Source organism: Labrus bergylta, chromosome 4 (assembly GCF_963930695.1).
Source record: "Labrus bergylta chromosome 4, fLabBer1.1, whole genome shotgun sequence".
NCBI classification, from domain to species: Eukaryota; Metazoa; Chordata; class Actinopteri; order Labriformes; family Labridae; genus Labrus; species Labrus bergylta.
Window position 1 is genome coordinate 16561629 of NC_089198.1, and position 22610 is coordinate 16584238.

The 22610-nt window shown below is 40.3% G+C and overlaps 1 protein-coding gene across 2 annotated transcripts; it reads left to right on the plus strand.

Annotated features, from left to right (window-relative positions):
• Positions 1-129: 129 nt before the first annotated feature.
• LOC109995408 (phospholipid phosphatase 3) lies at positions 130-13123 on the plus strand. Of its 2 annotated transcripts, none has more exons than XM_020649139.3 (6): positions 130-504; positions 5410-5564; positions 9882-10162; positions 10250-10307; positions 10423-10599; positions 11117-13123. In XM_020649139.3, the coding sequence occupies exons 1-6, from the start codon at positions 366-368 to the stop codon at positions 11243-11245; spliced, it is 939 nt and encodes a 312-aa protein (XP_020504795.2). In that variant the 5' UTR covers positions 130-365; the 3' UTR covers positions 11246-13123. The 2 variants fall into 2 exon arrangements, with proteins under 2 accessions (XP_020504795.2, XP_020504787.2); XM_020649131.3 differs by lacking the exon at positions 5410-5564 and adding an exon at positions 6419-6576 and having other exon boundaries at positions 134-504.
• Positions 13124-22610: the final 9487 nt, after the last annotated feature.

Here is a 22610-nt window from a genome sequence, read left to right on the forward strand (position 1 = left end):
GCATCCCCCCCCCCCCAGCACCCAGAGGTGACTGCGGGAATAAGCCTGTAAAGGAGCTGGCATATGGCATTAATTGGAAGAGGAGGGGCCGGGGGGGGTGTGGCTTTCTTGGAAGGCTGTCGCAGGACTCTCACTACCCCCGGAGGAAAGGAGAATGGATGGTTAGAAGAAAGCGAGATTGTCAAAGAGCGTATTCTCCTGATAGCAGAGTAACTAAAGACCTGCATGTGACTACTCCTCCTTAGGATTCTGTTAGCCGATTAAAGTAGATTAAAAAAATAGTAATAATAAACTAAACGCAACACTGCGATAGCTTCTAACAACGTTTTCATTCACTTTGATTTGAACCACTCAACACGTTTTAAATGCAACGCTGCTTGATTTATGAGAAAAGTATGGCAGCCGAGACGAGGAACGGCGGGAGTTCTCTGAACAACAACAACTGCAAAGACCACAGCCGGAGAAAGTTACTGGTCGGAGTGGATCTCTTCTGCTTGTTTTTAGGTAAGAATTATACATGTTGATTATAATAACATGTTTACGTAGTCATTGATTGTTAGTAATATACGTGACTTGTCAGGACTTAACCCGTAATAACGTAACGTTTTCTTTTACTCCCAAACTCATTCAGTCTGGCACAACTTCACTATCTGTTTATTTACCTTTATTTTTCCATGTAACCATTTGTAGTATTTTGGACAACAAACGGTTCGTGTAGCATATTTAAGCTGAGTTAGTAGTGATAATAATAATAATTAGTGTGACTTACCGTAATTCTTAAAATTTTATGTGCTAAATTTCTTACGTCGCTAGTTACAACAGCGACAAGTTGTCATAGCAACAGTAGCCCACACAGTTAGCTTTAAAGTCTATATTTTCCATATATTACATTAGCCCAGCTAGAGGAAGTCAGCCCCACCAACATTTTATACACTGGCAAAAAGGAAACTAATAAATTGCTCCTTCAGGGATATATATTTATTTGGTCTCCACACACACACACACACACCTGTACTGTAGCTCTGCCTGCTTTTACTCCTCATTATATTTTCCAGAAAGGCTCACATTCCTCACCAGCTGGAATTCTCTTGATCTCAACATCTGGCATTGAACATGTACTCTGTGTGTATGTGTGTGTGTGTGTGTGGTAATTACGGCTATTGGTGAAAAGGTCAGACATCAATGTGTTTGCATGTTCATCAGCACAGGTCCTGTGATGTTCAGCAGCTGCAAAACCTGAGCTAAGATTGTTATAGTGGGTGAAATGTTTTTCTTGCACTTTGAGCCCAAGTTCACTTCAAAGAGTTTAACAGTCTCTGACCTACAACCTTCCACTTATTTGACTCATTTATTTTATTCTTTGATATTGAAAAAATGCTTTCCCAGTTATGTTGTTCCGTGCAACTTTAGTTATGACATTTTGCAAAACAGCCAACCAGGGCTCAGTACAGAAATACAATTGTTGCAATACCATGGGAAAGCACCAGCTATTGTTTAAACATTTCAATGGAACATCCACAGTGTAAGCAATCATTTTTGACAAGCTATATTTAGTCTAGTCTAGTTTTCATTTTTCAATGGAGGGTAAATTCCCATGATTTGCTTTGTCCACTTCCCACATAGAGGGATGTCAGCTAACCATCAGTATTTCCCTGGCTTATGATGTGGTGTTACACAAGCGACCACAAGGAGGAAATGGAGGGCTTGTACTTGTAAACACCACTCCTCATTTCTCTCACACTGATTGCAGATCCCGTATATTTCAGCATCCAGGGTTTGATCCCAGAAGAGACCAGTAAAGATAACATGAGTCAGTACTCACAAGGAGAAATTCACCTCACATTTAGAGCAGAGTGAAACTGGAACCTAACTGAGAAAGTCTACAGCAGTTTTTGTTTGTCCGAGCCTCTCGTGAGGCGTTAGGGTTCAGTTTCTAGTAAGCCTTTGCAGGTGGCTTTCATGTTTTCAAGTTAATCTTCTTACATTGTTTCCATTTGCGTTTGCCCTGCTTCAGCACTGTGATAGGTGAAAGAAAAAAAAAATCCAGTTTAGCCTTTATTTTGAAACTTCGGCAACAGGAGGCATTTTTTTATTCGGAAACAATTCACAGTAAAGTGAGTTGAAGTTAAAAAATAACTTGATGCTGTTTAATTATTGTGCTAACGAAAACAAAACTTGAAGGTAGAAAAAGGTGAAAGCATATTTACTCGGTTAATCTGGTTAACCATAAGATTAATTTACAAAGAATTAAGAGCAGTCAGATATGTTGACCTTTAAAAATAAAAAATGTAAGTGTTAGTGATGAAGTGAACTAACTTCTAAATAAGTTTATACTTTTTAATATTGATTAAATCAATTGTAATGTAATGTACCATGAAGATACTGAGATTGTTTGATTGTACTTGTGTCATCTCTAAGTTTAATATTCAGGTATTGTTACAAACCTTAGTGCTAAAGTTGTGTCTGCGTGACTATTTTTCTTTGTGCCTGTGTCTACAGAGGGGAAAATAAGTTTGTTCACCAGGAGTTGCCATGTGTTTTATATTATTTGTTCATTTTCTAGGAATCAGAATAATTAATGTAAAAGAAAAAAAAAAAACAGAAGAACAGCCAATATTATAATTGAATGCAAATGCACTTATTCAACCCGAGCAGACACACCCGGTTTACCCTCCACTCTGAAACCAAGTTTTGCTGCAGGCCAAACAGACAGACAGACACACAGGTTGTGTGGGGGGTGCTACAAGTAAAAACAACTGCATCTGTGTATACACCACAACTACCTCAGAGAGGTGTATACATTTCTACCCCCGACGGTGAGAGATCCCGGCAAGTGGAAAAAGTGCGTCTGTTTGCTTTAATAGTCACACTCGGTGTTTTGGCCAATGCCTCCCAAACATGGTGGGGGATTTAATTCAGCGTGAGGCTTATACTTTGATTCTAGTTTCCACAAACTGCAGCTACATGGAAACACCAGAGCCCAACTGGGGCAAAGGCAAACGGGCACAGTGTTGGAAATTCTAACAAGTGTGTCTTAATGATAAGTTCTCTCTCTTTCTTTCGTTTTTGCTGTGAGACAGTTCTGGCCTGAGACGGTCATCATCATTGCTTATTTTCATTTCGGGTTCCCAAGTGAAGCAGACTGCTGTAGGGCTAAACTGGACATACAACGCTTGAGGATTGCATTATAAACTGAAAACTTGGGGGTGTTGGGGGAATCAATTTTGTTTGTTTCTGTTGTCTTTGGGTTGATGGTGAGCTAATGCAAAACCCACGCCTGCTGACTGGTGTTGTTGTTGGCAGGACAAACCCCCCTCCCCTTCCCCCTCCTCCTCCTCCCCCTCCCCCTCCTCCTCCTCTTTACCCCCTGGCTGTTAGAAGGAGGGGAAAATCCTAACATGCAATGCTGATGCCGCAGCAGGACTGAGCAGAGTAAAAAAAGAAAAACTTCTGAATGTCTGTCTGGAAAAGACGTCTTGTTGGGGTTGTTTTTGATTTTCCTTCTTTCTAACCAACAGTTTGAAGCTGCACTTGACCTGTGCAGAGGCCTTAAAAGTTGTGCACACTTAGTTTCATATTCAGTATCAGTCTCTGCCATGTAGAGTCAGAGTCTTGGTGTCAGGTAGACTAGAGCATAAACTGTGAGTTGATTGAAAGAAATGAAGGAAACAAATGATTTACTGTTGTTTTTTTTTTTTGAGTCATAATTCAAGACAAAAGGTCAAAATATGGTTGTTTTCTGATTTTCAAAAGTTGAGTCTTTGGATGATTTTGACAAAAGAAAAGTAACATGAAGACACCACTCTGACCTCTGAGAAATCTAGCTGATTCCATTATACAGTATGACATATAATAGACTTGATAATAGTTGAATCTTGAAAATAATCCAACTAATTATTAGCAAGAAACTGTTTCTTAGTTGAAGCCCTAGAATCTGCTCTGTGGACTTTGTTTGGAGATGTTTGTAGAGTTCGGGAGGACTCGGAGGTTAAGGTGTTTCACTTCCAGTCATTTCAGCTGTTCATTTTTGATGTTGTTTGGGGCGGTCCTTGTTTTTGGAAGGTCTGTGTGGGTTCTGTTCATGGCCAGGCTAAGCTAACAAAAGAGCTCAGACACTCAGGATTCAGCGCACATTAAAGTACTATGTATTTGTACAGTCACAGTACTCCCAGACATACCACCCTGCCCTTTCTCTCCCCATCACTTACTTTGGCTCTGATCTGATTGTACTACCGTCTTGGTATTTGTTTAAAGTATCAGCAAGTTAATAATGCGAGTCCTGCTGAATGTGGAGGGAAACCCAGGGTTCTGCTGTTCCCATCAGGCAGCAGAGCCGTGGCTGTAACCCGAGCTAAACCCAGCTGGACCTTCAAAGGCCAGCATCAGCTGTGTGTGTGTGTGTGTGTGTGTGTGTGTGTGTGTGGACGTCTGGATTCAGAGGGGGGGTTGAAGGGATCAGCAACTGAAGCATGTGTTGACATTTGGTTTGAGAAATCATGCCCCCACCCCACCACAGCTATCCCTCCTCTAGTAGCGCTGACCTCTACACCCGGGTGAATTCTGGCTTTTGAGACAGAGGAAGAGAGCGTGTGAGGGAGAGAGCGCTGATGTTTGTTTTCCTTTGTATCGGCAGATCGCAGATTTATTCAAAGAGTGACTTGAAAGGACGCTGATCAGTTAAACTTCACTTTGAAGTGATTTTGAAAGTGTGTTTTCCAAATTCTGTCAGAGACTTGAAGGCTCTCCTGGGTACCACGACCACTCACCAATTTCAAAGTACTCCCTTGAAGCCTTTGGTAAACGGGGGAAACTAAGCTGTCCTCTTTGGCTTGCATTTTAGTAACACCCACTCTGTGTTTGTTGTCAGGAGATAAATAAGATCTTTTTGCCACTTTAAGCGGCGAAAGACACTAAATTGATCAGACGCTGACACCCCCTGAAGGCATCTTAAAGTGGTCCTTTTAAAATTCACTTGAAAGCCTCTGCAGACAGGAAGGAAGGCTCTGATACTGTTTCTGTTTTTTTTTTTCTTCGTCAGTTAGCAGCAATGGTCTCTTAAGAATATCCAACCATCCAACTCTTTTAGCACTAACTCAGAACTGTTAAAGCTCAGTTGATATTATTCAGAGCATTTAAAAGGATCACTTAAATCTATCACAAAGATGTAGCTTTTATAGTAATTGAAGCAAATTGTTGTGTTTATTTTTGCAAATTTTCTCAGCAGAAGTGTCTGTTTTGAAAATGTAACTTGAATGCCTGTTTGAAGCTGTTTGTATGTCTGAGATGTCTCTCTGTCTTTGCCTTTGTGTGTTTTGTCTTCCTCTTCATAATGTCTTCTTCCTGCAGCGGTCCACTGTTGTGGTCCAAAAGATCTGTCTGACCTCTGCTCATGTGTGCCCATGTATACAGTGCTGCTTGTTGCAGTGTTTTTGCACAAATCTCCCTTCCCGCCTTACCAGAGAGGATTCTTCTGCAATGACAACAGCCTCAAAATGACCTATAAGAGCAGCACGGTGTCCAGCACGGTGCTCACAGCCGTGGGCGTCTCTGTGCCCATGGTCTCAGTAAGTCCTGTTGTGGTACTGCAAGAGAACCAGAGAGCATATGTTGGGACAAACTCGATTCAGTCAATGGTTGACACCTCAAACAAACCGACTGGGAAAGCAGACTCCGTGGTTTTGCACCTCATTAGCAGCAGATCATGCACGCCTTATATTGCTGTCAACCATTTTCCAAAGCGCTGTGTGTTATTATAAGCCTTCACATTGTTTTCGAAACATAGAGCTGAGTCAGTCATTGGTTTTCATCTATTTCACTACAGCAATAAAAAATAAATTCACTGTAAAAGTCATTTCTTCCTAAAGATAACAAAGATATGATTTGAAGATTTCTGACTTTATATCCCTGCGGTATTTACACCTTATGGGTTTACAGAATTTGGGCAGTTTAAAAAGAAAAACTATGAATCCTTTTTGATTCTGTTATTACTTAACAAAATGATCACAACATTTTATTTCAACCAAAGATGTCTTCCACGTGATTGTCGCTCTATATTAAATGTAATGGAAGCCGATGGCAGCTTGAAGAGATGAACAAACAGACAAAAAGTATGCAAGCTTTGGAAAATGTGTAGCTGTAGGTATGGCCCCAAAGGAGTGGTCTTTAAAGAGTGGAGCTCAAAGACCCCACTTAGACTGAATATTGAACAAAGCTGGAGTCATTATTTCTTGATTAGACCCTCAACCTCAGAATGCATCGAGCCAGTCCCAGATGTTCCCTGGTTGCCTCCTGCTAGTACCTGCGACCTCTGTAATTTGCGTATCATTAACCCGGCACCTCCATCTCCCTTTCTCTCTCCCTCACCCATCCCCACCACCCTTCTTTCTCTCTTTTGCCGCTCACTGCTTCTCCACACTAGCCGGCCTGCCTTTCTTGGTCATTGAGACCAGTGCTGTTCAGCCTTACCGTAGAGGGTTTTACTGCGACGATGAGTCCATCAAGTATCCGGCCAAAAATGGAGACACCATTAGCGACGGTGTGCTTAGCGCTGCTGGCATTCTTATCACCATACTCTCTGTAAGTCACCTCACTCTGATCACTAATGTCATCTTCACTTCTCAGGTTTTCAGCAGCCTTCACTGTTACTAGCAGCACCCACTGACACCCTAATCGAGATGTTAACCAACATTTGTGTATGAAACGGTCACATTTTAACAACACATCATATGGTAACGTTGTGAAGGTTTCAAACTGTTCTATCAATGATTATAACAGCAAGTGTTCATGTTTTTTTTCTCAAACCTGCTCATTACTATTGCAATCATGTTCAGAGAAACACTCTTGTGCACACTCCATCCGAGGGCTTTATCAGACAGTTGGCTCATTGAGGGAATAAACTGAGATTATCCCACATGATTACTGATTCAACACCTCTCCACACCTGTGGTCTGATTGGCTTCAGCACATTCCAGATTTAAAAAAAAAAAAAAACAGTCTTACTCAGGTGATTAGGACACCTAAGCAGTCGAAGTGTTTTTCTAATCCCCTGTGAGAAAACAGTGATGCTGTATCAAAAATCTGCACCATAAACCATCATCTCAGCACAATGTAACTTAATATTCTCTATTTGCTCAAAGGTTGAGTCACAACTCTCCATCTGCTGCAATCATTTTTACACTGTTGCTTTTGAAAATGTTTCTGTTTTGTTTTTACACTGCCTTAAAATGGTTGGAATGTTACTTAGACTCAACACAGATGACTTCAATTTGAAGTTGTTTTTTTTTTTGAGCTCACTCGAAATACTTCTGAAATCCCCGCTGGACTGTGACTCAAAAAAAGTATCCTATGGATACTGACACACAGCTTTTTTATATAATATATACAGTATAGTCAACATTTCTCCAAATGACAGTAGAAACTTATAACAAATCTTTATTCTGACATCAATACTCACTGATACCCAAAGCCATATAGTCATTTTAAAACTACTTTACTGATCAATTGAACGACTTAAGAAAATGACCATTTGAACTGTTTAGATTTACAAGTACAAGTGACAAAATAAAAAATAAATCTAAAACCTAAATAACTATGTAGTTATAATGTGTTGGACATAAGATCACTTAGTGATGTATCAAGAGGCACTAACACATGAGCTACAATTTGAATTAAGTCAAGTGATAGGAGATACTTTAACAATAGGCTACCAAAAATAATTCCTGTGACATGCACTTAGCTGCATAAACTCTTAAGCATTGACAGTTGTCGCCCAGCAGATTGACATGAGGAAGGTGCCTTGCCTCATGGCATCTTCTCTCCTTGGAGCCTTTAGTCCCCTTGGAGAGCAGACTGCGATATGGGCTGCGGGTGTGCCTGTGTAATTATGGTTGACGCAATGGTTGTTCGGTTAAATACTGTAATTGGTGGGGTGGAATGGTGGTGAAGGCCCCAAACAAGAAGACTTTGCCAGATATCTTATTTTCCCCTAACAAAACGTGACTTTACAATCATCCCCCCCCAAAGTGTTCTGGCCCACCTTTGTGTTTCCTGAACCAGAAAACACCAACATTGGTTTATGCAGTGCTTTATTTCCCACTGAATAGATGTGAGAAACACGAGAGGCCACATCGTTTATAATTTATGCACGTCTTTTTTTAGTGGAACTTCAAAACATCATGGTGTTACTTTAAAAATAAAAGACATTTGACATGAGCCACTAATCAACGCGTCGTCCCCATGATTATCTCTTGAGGTTTTAGTGTAACAGCTACATATCCTACAATGCCAATTTATTTATTCATTCACACGGTTAGATCTTTCACACAAGGGGAACCAGATGTGTTTTCTCCCATTTTCCTTCTTTCCCATGAAAGCAGCTGGGCTTTATCGAGCCGGCTCTAAAGGCCTGGATGGTGGAAACAACACACTCTATCAGCTTGTTAAATCTCCTTAGAGGCTATCCCTGAGCGCAGAGTGTTTCCCAGAATGAGACTTATTTCTGCGCCCCACGAAAGAATGTCTGATGAAACTGAGATACTAACATGAAAACAGTCAGACATCCCTTGTGAAATCGGAGACCTTTCAGGGAGACAGCCGGAGCGGTGAAAAACAAACGTGCCCCCGACGTGCGCCTGGTGGAGTCTGGCCACCAAAATCAGACACATCGCCTAGCTCAGCGTTTCTGCTGATTAAAACCAGCGGTGCCTCCCCCACCACTTCCATACCCTCCCTCCCATTCCTCATTCCACCGCTCACCTTTCACCTTCTTTTCTTATATCCTCCTCTCCTACTTTGGACTCCTTATACTTTGTAACTCTTTCTATATTTCTTACTTTTTTCTTTCTATCCTCCTTTTTACTCACTTTGCTCCCACCCCCCTGACTTTCTGTCTCCCCACTCCCTTGTTCGGACTCCTCTTCCACACTTTCATTTGTATGCCACAAGGAGACAACAGGGGATGAGAGGTGGTGTGGAAGGCGTTTTTTGAGCTTGAACAGCTGTTGTGTGTTATGGCCGTCCAGCTCCCCCGTAAGTGCGCCTTGCACGTCAATCGTCGGTTTTAGACTGTGGTTTATTTACACTTTTACAGAAAACTATACACTGTGAACAGTTTCAGTTGCCTCCCACGTCGTCTCACTGTTTTCTCTCAGACGTAGAATGACACCGTTGAACACATTTCTATATAAATTAGGTATCTTCAAACCACTTCAAGGGAACTCACAGGAAATTCTATTTTAAGTTTCACAGTTACATTTTGAGTTAGAAAAATGTTTCTTTAATCACATTCATAACTTCAGTGTAAGATCTCCTTAACCCAGTCTCAAGTGTCCATTCCTATGATTGCACACTTTGTTCCACATTTGCACACTTTGTTCCACATTTCCAATTAGACCACAAGAGTTTAGCACTGTCCCTCAGTAACATTTAGCATGTGCTTGGAGGCTTGTTCATGGACAATTATAAGTCTTTAATACACACATTCTGTCATTGTGCAGTGCTGGAGTTACTTGAAACAGTCTGCTGTCACAGCTAACAGTCTTTTAGTGGTACAAAAACTGGCCTGACAAAAAATTCTAAATTCTAAAAAAGACTTTACAACTACAGGTTGCTCAGTCAGTTAATAAAAAAAACAGTGTGAAATGACATGTAAAATATGAGCACCATACAGTACTGTGCTGGCCAGCTAATGTTTCTGTCAAAGAAGCATAATTTAAAGAGCTGTTCCATTCCTTAACAAATAATTTGGCCACCCTCTATAATCACACATTTTCACTTGCTCCTCATGAGACATAAAGTGCTAAGAGATTGGGTTGGACACATGGACTTGGACTATGTCAGAATCCCAATACTCACTGATGTTACCCTCTCTTTCGTCCCTTTAGATTATCATTGGGGAAAGCTACAGGATCTACTATCTGAACGAGGGATCCAAGTCTTTTGTAGGGAACCCCTACATTTCTGCTCTCTACAAGCAGGTGGGCGTGTTCATCTTCGGCTGTGCCATCAGCCAGTCCTTCACTGACATCGCCAAAGTGTCAGTGGGCCGCATGCGCCCTCATTTCCTCGATGTGTGCAAACCTGACTTCTCCACTATCAATTGCTCCCTGGGATACATCACTGATTACCAGTGTCAGGGGCCAGAGAGCAAAGTGCAGGAGGCCAGGTAAGTAACAAAACTATACACAAATATTGAAATGTTTGATGTAACAATTCAAGCTGTAGCAAAAGCTGATTGTGCTCTTCTTCTCAGGAAGTCTTTCTTCTCTGGACATGCATCATTCTCCATGTACACCATGCTGTACCTGGTGGTGAGTTACTCGATTGATAATAACATACACATGCATTCTGTTGTACCATGAATCTAAAACGACACCACATTGAAAGTGAAAAGTTTGTATCTCATCACAATTCTGTCTCTTACAGTTTTACCTGCAGTCTCGTTTCACCTGGCATGGTGCCCGTCTCCTGCGACCTCTGACCCAGTTCACCCTCATCATGATGTCTTTCTACACCGGCCTGTCCCGTGTGTCTGATCACAAGCACCACCCCACAGATGTCTTGGCTGGCTTTGTACAGGGAGCTCTGGTGGCCTACTGCATAGTGAGTTGTTTTAATATGTTATCTTCAAGTCATTCTTATTTTGAAGGGTCCCAAACATAATGTTGTGATTTGTCTTATTTCCCAGTTAAACAATAATGATTATCATGTTAGTTACAAAGGCCTTAAAAAATCATTTAGGTCAATATGTACACGTGAGCTGTTGTGTGCCTTACAGTGAAATTGTGATTGTGTTACATTTTTTGTTAAGTGAATGAATGTCAATGGGAATAGAAAAGGACCACATACAAAACCTTGAGGAATGCCGTTTATTATATGTACATGGAAGTGTTAACACAAAAGGAGAACGACATGTAAATACTTGCAACTTCTTTATTCAAGCTAACACACCTAGGCAATAATGATGTATCACTGTCCAATTAATACCATGTTTGTTTATTCATCTCTTTTGTAAGTTTGTTATAGGACACATGTTGATATTAAGTTGAGTTTAGTTTTTAAATCTTCCTTCACTGGCAAGACACATTGTCAATTTATGTTTCTTTTATTCCCTCTACAGGTATTTTTTGTCTCTGATTTATTCAAACCCAAAGGTAGACGTTCTACACTATTGCCCACCCCAGTGAAGAAAGACCTTGTTCCTCCAGCAGACATCAGAGAGCGGAGCAACCATCTCATCTTAGCATAGAGAAGACTGCAAACTGACTGTACATAACCCTGGCCTGTGCCATTTAAATCACTACTACAGCCACTGGACAATACTGGATAAAACAAACTCCAACAATCCTGATAATGCAGACAAATATGGACTCTTGACCACCTCAGAGGATGAGAAGAGACCACGGAAAACTGTTGAGCAAGCCTGTCTCTCTCCATGGAATTTCTTAATCTTATTCCTCATGTCTCATTGGACATTCAAATGTGGAAAAAGTAGAGAGAGTACCAGGGGTATTTGTTCCTCTGCTGTTCTGAAGATTAATGGAGATTCTTCTCTGTCAAGACCTTTCCATGGACACGACAGTCTGAAATCAAACAAAACTGAGAAACGGCAGCTGTAAACAAACTTTTGTGCCTTCTCCCCTCAGCTGCATTTAGCACGGGAGCTAACTCGTGACAAAAAAACGAATTCCCTGATTTCATGAAGGATGGTGTTTTTGTTTGGCTTTATTACAAACATAGGCATTGTGTGTGTGATTTATAGCACTATTTTAGCTCAACTCAGTACTGTTTGTCACCACTTGAATGACCTGAAGTGAAGCTTTGAAAAGCTTTGTTATACTTTGAAAGCTTTTATTATGTCCATGATGTAGTGTTCCTTAGAAGGCGCACATAATTTACAGTAGATGGAAAGTACAGTGACAGTGTATGTGTTGGATGTGGGCCTCTTTCTGCTGGCTAGGACGAGCCCCCACTGAGCCATTTAATGAAATGACTGTCTGTTATATGTACCAGGCGGGTGCTCACGGGTGGGTCAGAGTGTGTGAGAGTGTGTGTGTGTTCTTTATGTATACTCCTGTGTATGTATGTGTGTTTGGGTGAGGCTTTTCTGTGAGCGTGCCAGTGTGTATTAATGTCATGTCTATATATTTCAGTGTTCATAGCCTACAAAGTGTGCCTCTCTTCAGCCAGAGAAGAGAACAGGCACCTGCTACAACAGACACAATGTAACTAGAGACAGCAACACTGTGGAAACAAAGCAACACACACAATACATTAACTTCACTGTTATTAATCATAGTAATGAATTTACTTTGTTGAAAAATCCTGTGACAAATTGTATGCTGCAAAAGCATAAATGTACATTTTTAAATAATATAAAAAAAGGAACTCCTAGAGCAGTGGTTATCTATGGTAGCATTTCTGCACCAAAGCACACTTTAGCAAAACAGTAAGATACAAAATTTATTATTTTGGCACATCTGTATTACAAAATAAGAAATCCCATAAGGAAATACAAAAGCGTTGAAAAGGCTCTGCTTTGTTATAGTCAAAATGAATGACATTGCTTTTTTTAAATAATTATGATGCTAACGTGTTTGCATGATATTAGTGTGATTAGCATTTTAGCAAAAAAAACAAAAAAAACTTAAAACCACTGACTTATGCATCATCACAACTTTGTTAAAAGTTACCAAGACAGACTTTGATTTAACTCTTGCAAAGAAAACGTCCCCTTCTTATTACACGCCTTGAAAATCTCCTAAACACAGCATCGGAAAAGTCTTCATGCTGCCATATGTTGTACGACCCTGTATTATTGTATATAAACAGTGTATCTTATGAAGAAACTCCCACTATGACTTGTGTCGAGACCTGTGTAAATGTCAAACATGCTGCTTTAAAGAGGCTCAACTCTGCAGATGTCCTCCAGTTTAGTTGACAACTTGTGAATATGAAATTTTTTTTAAAAAACAAAGCTCTCAAAGCAGAAAGCTTCAGTACATTTTTATTAAAAAAAAAAAAAATGCTTTTCAATATTTTTGTAATGTCATGTGAAATTTTGTACAATGAACTTGTAAGATGTGTTGAAGATATAGATGTCTTTATTAAAAGCACAAAAGATCAAGAGCAGCGTACTGTGCTGGTTTATTTCATCCTTTGAACAGGAATTGCTGAATTTTGATTCTATTCAGGAGCCGGACGACTTTGCGTGTGATGGAGAGATCTGGGCGTGGGGGCAATGGTAGACTTCCATGCTCCACTTCCTGTGGGGAAATAGTGTACATTCCAGACTTTAACCCCTCTCCCCAATGGCTCTCTGGAATAATATAGACTCCACACAGAAAGCATGTCAGAGCGGCAAAGCACATTCACATATGAGAATGCTTAGGAGCAGTATAATCAGCCTGCTCTGCTCTGTATTATCCTTACAGACCACTTAGTCTCCACACAAAACCTGAATAAACTTCATATATATTTAGACCATCTGCAGGTTGTACTGTGTAGCTCAAAGTCATGCCTGTGCCAGCAGAGCACGAGCTGGGTTTTAGGTCAGTGTGTTCACATGCTATCTTAAGCTGATTGATTTCACTTTGGATCAGGCACATTGCCGAGCAGATTAGACTTGATTAGTTGAATAAGCTGCAAAATGTGTTTTGTTTTTATGGCCAGGCCAGGGGTGATACTATTGTTTAGCAGCTGTCTTGTGTTATGACTACAACAAAATTACTGTTTTCAGTCTCTTAAGTCTCTTTAGACTACACCCTGCCTGTGTGAGAGTGTGAGCTCTGTGGTATAGTTCAGTTTCTTTTCTTTTTTTGCCAAACTATCATCACGACTCTGAGGATTTTTTTGGGGTCAATCTACCTCTCAGGTCCAAACTTTAATTCCTCAACAACTTTTCAATTGAATCCCTAATTATGAATGATAGTCCCCACAATATTAAGCAGTGTGACTTTTGTGATCTCCTTGCCATTCCACTTACACTTCATTTAAGATTCAAGCCTTTTTTCTTAAATACTTAATGGGTTACATGAAAATGACAAACATCCATCGTTGTCCCCTTGTGGATAAAACTGAACTACTTTTTTTTTCTTTAATACAGATACATGCGTACGACTTTACTTGTCTGTGGTGCTGCAACGCCCAAATTTCCCCTCTGGGGATCAATAAAAAATAAAAAAGTATTATCCTATCCTATCCTATGCCTATATATGTTCAGTACATCTACAATAAAGGAGACAGTAAAATATTTATTTAAAAAGGAAAGAGAGTGTGTCGTATGTTTCACACAGTATTTATTGTCATTCATGGGTTTGCCTTATAAATTGTGGACCTTAACTCTTAACTCTATGTGCCCCAGAAATCAAGAGATGATTGTCATACAGCCGAACCAGTATGTTAAAAGACCCCTCACATTTCTTACACATACTTTAAATTCATGGTCCTCTGATCATGTATCTTAATAGCCATCTTTGGGGTTGTAGTTAGAACTGTAATCTCTATCTTATCTTGTCATGGCCATCTGGAGTGACAGTGTTTTGAAGCACTTTCCTTGTGGTATGACAACAACTTAATTACTTTTTTAGTTTCTTGATGGGATACAGACAACACCCCACAGGGTGTGTGTCTGCGTTAGACTTTTGGTTTTTGCCATGCTATCATCGTGGCTCTGGGGATCTTAACATCTGTTCTCCCCTTAGGCCCAAACGAAAATATCTCGATGACTATTGGATGGGTTACCATTAAAGCCAATCATGGTCAGAATCAGAAGTTTTTATTGCCCAGTACATTTACACATACAATGAATTTAACGTGGTGTTTTTGTGCAGAGCAATTTACAAAGTAAATAAAGCAAAAATAGGTCTTGTAGGATAAAACCTTAAAAACTTTGGTAAAAGTCCAGCCTTTCTTCTAGCACACTATTTTGTTTTTATAGGATATTTCCGAACAACTACTAAATGCCTTTCCCCAATAATGTGTACTATTTCATCATCATGACAAGTTCAATGAGCAGAAGTTGTCAAACAGTTTTTACTATGTAATGACTTTTTACAGGGTTATGATTGGCTACAAAACAGGGAACACTTTCCTTGTAGTAGATGATTTGAGATATTTACCCTAATGCCAATTTATTCTTTATTATTTGTTCAATACTACAATCCATGTGTGCCTTCTTACCTCTTCTAACCAACTGTGGTGCACATTTGATCAAAGTGATTCAAACAAAGATATAAAACACCCTCTGCTACCAAACATGGCAGTGCGTTTTATTCTAAAAGTGTTGCTCTCTCTGTTCAACAAATGAAAACGTCCATTACCAAAACTTTGAAGTGTTTATCTCGGTGAACCAGCCTTGACCCACTCTATTGGACCATCAGTGGTGCCAGATTTTCTCAAAGATATCTTCAGTTGTAATTGAATGCAATAGAGGCGACACGCTGAGTATATTTTTAGAAATCAGCCAACCAACACATGGCACAGTACTTTGTTTTTTTCACGTTTCCAACTGGACCCATTTTTCCTGTTGGACTTCCAAGAGGCTTTCTTGATCAGCAGCGCTTAGCATTCTAATAATGGAATCCTTTTCATGTGGTTTGGAGAGAAAAAAAAAACTGTTGTTGTGTTTTCCTACCACAGTTTAACCCCTATTACTTGTGAAGCAATTACTCTTTGAGATTTAGAAATTCTTCTCATGAACTCTGTGGCACTGTGGTGGTTCCTCTGAAGTGATTCCCCACACAAGCACACCCAATTAAACCAACATCGCCTCCTGCAATAAGATTGTTGTCTGTAACAACTGTAAACACTTAAATGACTAAACTGATTTTCTTCCCCATCACACAAACATATGATCTTGCTTACACTGCCTTTGTAGTTGTCTTTTAGTTTTTACAATATGAAGGCTTCTTAGCCTTGGCTTGTTTTAGATTTAGTTTAAAAAAGCATCCATCAGATCAAATTTCTTCTCATGTTAAAATGAGTTTGAGCAAAAGAAAAAGAAAAAAATCTGACCTGGTTGATTCTTGCGGACAGGCTGTACTTCAGAAGAGTTTGGCCTGTCTGCTCCTTCAGTCAACTTGAAGCATGTCATACAGTCTGACGCCACATGACATTATTGGCAGTCGTTGCTGAGGTCATTTGTTCTCTCCCTGACAGATGGAGGGATGCTGAGAGGAAGCGGCACACCCTCCCAATGCCCTGCCTGATAAGTGACCTCATTATGGCTCCACTGGGCATGTTTTTCTTATTCAAAGAACACTATGATGATGGCTGGCTCCCCGGGAGACCTCGACTTATCAGCCATGCCAAGCTTTCGGATGTTCAGGGAGTTTTTCGTTACTTGGCTCATGGCACACAATTAGTTTCCAGGACTGACATTATCAGCCTGAAACACTTTACGTATACACAGAAATGCAAAACAATCTTTCATCCCTCTGAACTATTGTTTACAAGAACATTCATTGCTTGTACGAGTTCTGTTCCAGTGGACTGAAACAAAAGCAAGGAGACGACAGCAGGCCTGAAAAATGTTATGTAAGTCTCCTTTATCTGCCCTTCACTCATCCACACACAATACACAAATACGCCCCTCGTAAAAATCTACTCTAAACCATAATGTTCGCCGTAATATGTTGTGTCCGTGCCCAGAAGGCCTTTTTCTTGGATGTCTTTGAGTTTCAGTGCTGCAGCTGTAACTAATTCTCTCCCTCTGCCTCTCTTTCCCCCCCTCTTTCTCTCTCTTCATCCTCCCCTGTGTCTGGAGAATGTAAACATTAAGAGGGAGGCCAATTCTCTGCCATCACAACCTTTCTTACAGCTGATATGAAGACATGGCTACCCTGACCGGGCCTCCGAGCCACACTCTAATGTACATATGGGGTAAAGTGTGATTATGGTTTGGATTGTAAAGGCCCCACATTTTGCTCATAGTTTATGTACTGTACTATATGTTTTTCGGCTTAACATCAACATTTCAGTTATTCATCTCATGTGGGACAACCATGTAAGTATTAGCCACGAGATCACACCATGGTGTGAAGAGCTAGCCATCAAAACCATTCCTTCTTTATGTCTTTTACTGTTGGTGACAGGGCCCATGAATGATAATGTCAGCCAGTCTATTGATTTCCTAAAAACACTCTCTTGAATCCCGGGACACAATTACTGCTATTAAAGTTTTTCCGTTCTTTAGTGGTCCTCAAAGCATCAGCTTAAAAGCTGCTGTGACATTTGTCCAGTGCCAACTCTGATGAAGCTGAAGGTTATTTTTCCTTGGTGGAATTTGTTGCAGGAAATGACATCCAAAAAGATGGATTTTAAAATGTCTAGTGTCTTTGGACCCCAGGAGATTAAATGATGACCTGAAGTACCAGAGTGCCAAATAAAATTGTTAATGGAAAGATTTCCGCGCAAATTTGGCTGTTGTTTTTTTCCCAGAGGACAAACCCTTTTGAGTTGGCTGGTCTTTTAGCCTTTTTCACTGGCCACAGGCTCCTCTTGCATGCAAAGTACAGTCTGATCATTTTTCTGCACCGAAGTCATTCGAAATAACTCTTGCTTCTTAATCTGATGACTAATAGGTTGTTTCATGACAAGGTATCCAGAAAAATTGTTGCCAAATAAAACTTTTTTTTTTTTAAACCCAGAGGATATACGTAGAATGTCCAATATTTCAGGCTTTGAGGCCATTTCCAAGTAATTCAACAGTCATTCTCCCAAGAGGCTGGTACATGGACTGCACTCATATAGCACGGAAGGTCAGAGGTTTGATCCCATGCTCCCGCAGCTACATGTTCAATGTGTCCTTCGGCAAGACACTTAACCCACAGTTGCTCCCGCTTGTGAATATGTGAATAAGATAAGATCATCCTTTATTGATCCCCAGTGGGGAAATCCAAGTGTTTCAGTAGTAACAGACAAGAGCATGCATATAATAAAAAATGAATAATATAATAAAGATAAAGGTACAATGTATTTACAACTATTATAAGCAAGTATGAAGTAAGCTAAACACCAATTAAGATCTTAACTATATGCTAAAAACTATACATGACATTGAGACATATTAAGTGGCAAGTTGAAGTTAAAGTGACCAGTTGTGAGATAAAGTGACAGAGTTGAATGGATTTGTTAATACTTATGGACACTTTACATATCAGACTCTGCCATCAGTGTATGAACGGCTAGGTGTGACCATTCGGTGTAAAAGCGCTTTGAGTAGTCAGAAGACTAGAAAAGCCATATACAAGCTTAAGTCCATAAACTAATTTTCACATTTTGATGGAAGAGCCTGCTCCATGAAGTGCCCAACTGCCTGTAAATAGTTATCACATTCACACACGGATGGCTAGACACTGGGGTTCAGCTTATTGCTCAATCACACTCTGAAGTTTATACTTCATAATAATAATGTATACTTTATTGATCCCGCGAGGATCAACTACACTCTGTCTAGTTAACATGCTACACAAACATAGGCTGAAATACACACACATGCACAAACAGGATCCTATGGACATGCACTAATGGAGAGGTTTCAGGGTGAGGGGGCTGACCACAGTGGGCGCTCCTGGGCTGGTGGGGGGGTTGGGTGCCTTGCTCAGGGGCGCCTTGGCAGTGCTCAGGAGGTGGACTGGCACCTCTCCAGCTACCAGGCCAATTTCTGGACTTGGTCTGTGCTGGGACTTGAACCAGTGACCCTCCTATTCCCAACCCAGGTCCCTACAGACTGAGCTACTGCTGGCCCCCGCCCCCATAAGCTGAGGATCAAACCACACACCTTTCAAATGAGAGACAACCCACTCTACCAACAGGCCACAGCCGCCCACAAAGGATTAATCTTTTCCATTTAAAAAATGTTTTTTAATTGGCAGTTTTCTATCATTTCAATTAATTGTGACTTTCCATGTTTCACAGAGGTTGCACCTTGAATGGATACTGTGTGCGTGGCCAATTCTTTAATGGCCACAAAATTTAATCTTGCCCATAGGTACTGTGTTATGAGATAATAGGTCTTTTGATTAACACAGTCATGCTATACAAGTGGAAATCAAAATGTAAATGGGATTGTTTCACAAGTATTACTGGAAGTACAAAAAGAAGTATAAGACTAGCAAAATGAATTGTAAGTTATTTGGTTTATTCAACATGAGACTACAAGCTCTACTATTGGGGTTTTAGACTCTTAGTATGTTTTATATGATGTCACAGTCACGTAGCAACTTCCATCCCTAAACACAATATATAAAAAGTTACTTGACCTGCTCTGAAAGCCATTTCTCACATACAACCCCCATTCCCTGTACCCCAAAGACATAAACCCTCACCCACTCTCAACCTATCAAACTGATTTCCAACCCCAAAATCCCAAGGCCATTTTCCCCCTCTTACTTCGTTCCCTGCTGAAGAATTTGAACAAATCACCTCCATATGTGTCTGAAGGAGCCCCATGGGAGAGAGGCCAAGAAGAATATACTGCTGACAGAACACAAACATTGACTTCATCAAACATCGTGAGCAGCGTGCTCTGATGCTCTCCATATGTTCACCTGGCACTGGCAGCTATTTGCTGACAGCACCGCAACCTCTCACTAGCGAAGCTCTTTATCTTCTTATGCCACATGTTGTTGAGTATCTTAGATGAGGAGATAGATGGAAGCTGGTCCAGTTGGTTGCTATCACCAATGAGGTAACTCTGTCAGCATACAGGACACAGTTTGTATATCCTCAGGCTCTTAATGATAACATTATCAAGAGATTAAAAAAAAACATTATGTGGCAATCAAATGTAAACATGTCAAATGAACAATGTTATGATGGTAACTTAAGCCCCTCTATAGGGACTCGTGTTTTCAGCCAGTAACCAGAGACAGCAGAGGGGGAACTTTAGGCAGTATAAAAAAAGAGAAAATAACAGCAGTGAGGAAGACAGGGTTTAAATTTTCCTCTCTGATTAACTTTCCGTCTCAGGTACCACACTCGTTCTCCCTGAAACCTGTATTTCCTTTGGCACCTGGCCAGAGGCATTTGACCTTGTTCACTTCTTTCACATGTCACTTTGCAGGCGCTCAGTTGTGACCTTTCAGGCAATGAATACATGTCCCCGGAGAAAGATTACTTACAGAAATCCTTCATTTGGCCTAAGAGAGAAAAATCACCCAATCAAGTCCACTATATTTCATGCAATCATCAGTGTGTGTCTGGAGCTGTAGTCCTCCCTTAATTCTGACCTCCAACATTAGGAATGTATGATTCACCGATTCACCAGGGGAGGAAGAGTGCACTCTACTCCTAACGCCAGGCTGCACTCACAGTTACAGGTCGATCCAGAGGAGCGTCGTCAGTGGGTTATGCCTCCTCCCCAGGCATCTTTCACAACACAAAATACAAGGACAGATTTAGGAGGCGAAGACGCTGAGAATTTGGCAATAACAGCTTTTCTATGTAGAAGTGTAGTCATTAAACAGCAGAGGGTTTTGTTGTTTAGCATTCCTCTTGGATCCAATAGCCAGCTGTTTTCTGGGTCATTTAACAGTGATTAGAAAGTGGAATTCGAAAAACGTCAATAAAGTCTATATAAAAGCGAAGAATTTGTACAGTGCAACTTCTTGGACATGTCCTGCATTTCATTTGCTAACCTATACAATAGCACTTTAAAGAAAGTATGACTGGTACTCGAGGAGAATATGTCACTGAGAGCTTACACAATTTGAAAAAAAAAGAGGGCAAATATGTCATTCACAACAAACCTGGATTTAATTCATGATGTGTTGGAAAATATCATTTCGAAGTCAATCTCTGAATGCTGACTTGCAGTGACTCATGCTTTTTATTTGACATTTGAATCACAGTGGAGGGTTTACTTAGGCTGTGGATGTTAATGTATTAACAACCTTCTGGTGCAACCTGGAAACAATATCAGTGAAGTTACCTCTACACAACCGTGCCTCTGTGACCCAGTCATTGTTGAACAGGCCCTTCAAGTCCATGTAGCTCACGTCGTTTACAGATCACCTTTTTAAAAACCAAAGCCATCTTAACGCCTTCTCTGAAGCACCTGGGATCTTAATTCATTTATCTCCTCCTGTTTAGTCCTGTAATCCCAAAGAGATTATATGCCATGAAGCGTGACTGGCCTGTGACGCCTCTAAAACAAGGAGTTCACACCAGGTCCATGACTCCTTCAGGACCTTGGCGGATCCATCTGCAGCCTGTTACAGATGTAGTTGTCATTATCAGGTCGTCCATTACCCCCTGATAGGAGGCTACCAGACTCATCACTTGATTCAAAATTCTCTGATTTGAGTTCTCTGCTTTCTTGACCAGAATGTTCATGACTAAAGGAAACAACATCACTAAAATTGATGTTGATGTTATAGAGGTGATGCAAAAGCTGCACTAGAAGCTGTATTCACTTGGTCGTATAAGATTGTCCTGTAGCCATTGGTGGGGTTTAGCCAAAGAACCTGCAGCTCCCCCCTTGCCCTCCTTAGCATATTATTCCTCAATGCTCAGGGCATCCATAGCACTTTGCGGATTCCCTGGTACTGCACGTAGTTGTCGAGGTATGTCTTCCTTAATATTGTAAAAACTAATAATATTTAATTTAGCAGAAGACAGAAAACTAAAAGAAAAGCTTACTCATACAGAGTCCAAAAGCTAACTTCCATCTAAAGTCCCAAAATAAAACTGGTTCATAGAAGGTCTTTTCACTTTCAGGGAACGCCAGGCTTGACTCCTCTGTGTTTTATAGTTATTGGAGATTTATGTTGTACAACTTGTTTCTCTATTTTACTGTTATTTATCCTCAGGTCATGCTGGTCTTGCAGGCTTTGCCAAATGTGTAAATTGCAGTTGTAGTTGTTATTGGATTTGCCTTAGTCATTGCCTGAATGATTGACATTTCGGTGGACGCATTCGCCTCACCTCCTTCCCAAGACATAGGCAGCGGTTTTCAATAAAAAGAAAACTGTCGACAACTAAATGTACATTTAGTGCTAAGCACCAGCAAATGGACAAAGTTAGCTCTCAGAACATGAAAATATTTTGGAATTTAGATATTTTCTCAAGAAAAGAAAAACAGTTCAAATGAGACTGATTTATCGACTAAATGTGTTCGATTGACAATAACATATGTCCAAATATGTCAATTATATGCCATGTATCTGGATGTGTCAACAGACACACGGTTACTGACATAAGCTATTCATTGTTAAAGCTTCAATATAGTGTTTACAGCTTGTGCAGGAAAATAATAATACAGGTTTTGAAAAGAAGAAGAGAGAGGGACATGGACGATCATTCCTAACATGAGAGTTAAATTGATTTAAAACTTCATATTTTCTCCCTGTGGTGTCAATATTGATTCTATCTAGATCAATAGTTCTGTTGTACATCTATTAGTGAAGCCTTCTTTATTATAGACGTTTGTATTATTGAATACATGAATGATGACACTTCTGTATTGATTGCATATTGGTATTTTCCTTTAAACAAGTTATTGATATAACTGATCTGTTGATTACCATACAGTGATGTAACTATATTGAAATGCATAGTCATAATAATAAACAGCTATGGCATTAATGTGACCTTCATGCGATAGGTCTGAA

Bases quoted from the DNA above. Each gene is read 5' to 3' on its own strand.
- LOC109995408 (XM_020649131.3), top strand. From the start codon at position 366: ATGCAACGCTGCTTGATTTATGAGAAAAGTATGGCAGCCGAGACGAGG. The intron at 10,308-10,422 runs GTGAGTTACTCG...TGTCTCTTACAG, and splicing joins ACACCATGCTGTACCTGGTG to TTTTACCTGCAGTCTCGTTT. The intron at 10,600-11,116 runs GTGAGTTGTTTT...TTCCCTCTACAG, and splicing joins CTCTGGTGGCCTACTGCATA to GTATTTTTTGTCTCTGATTT.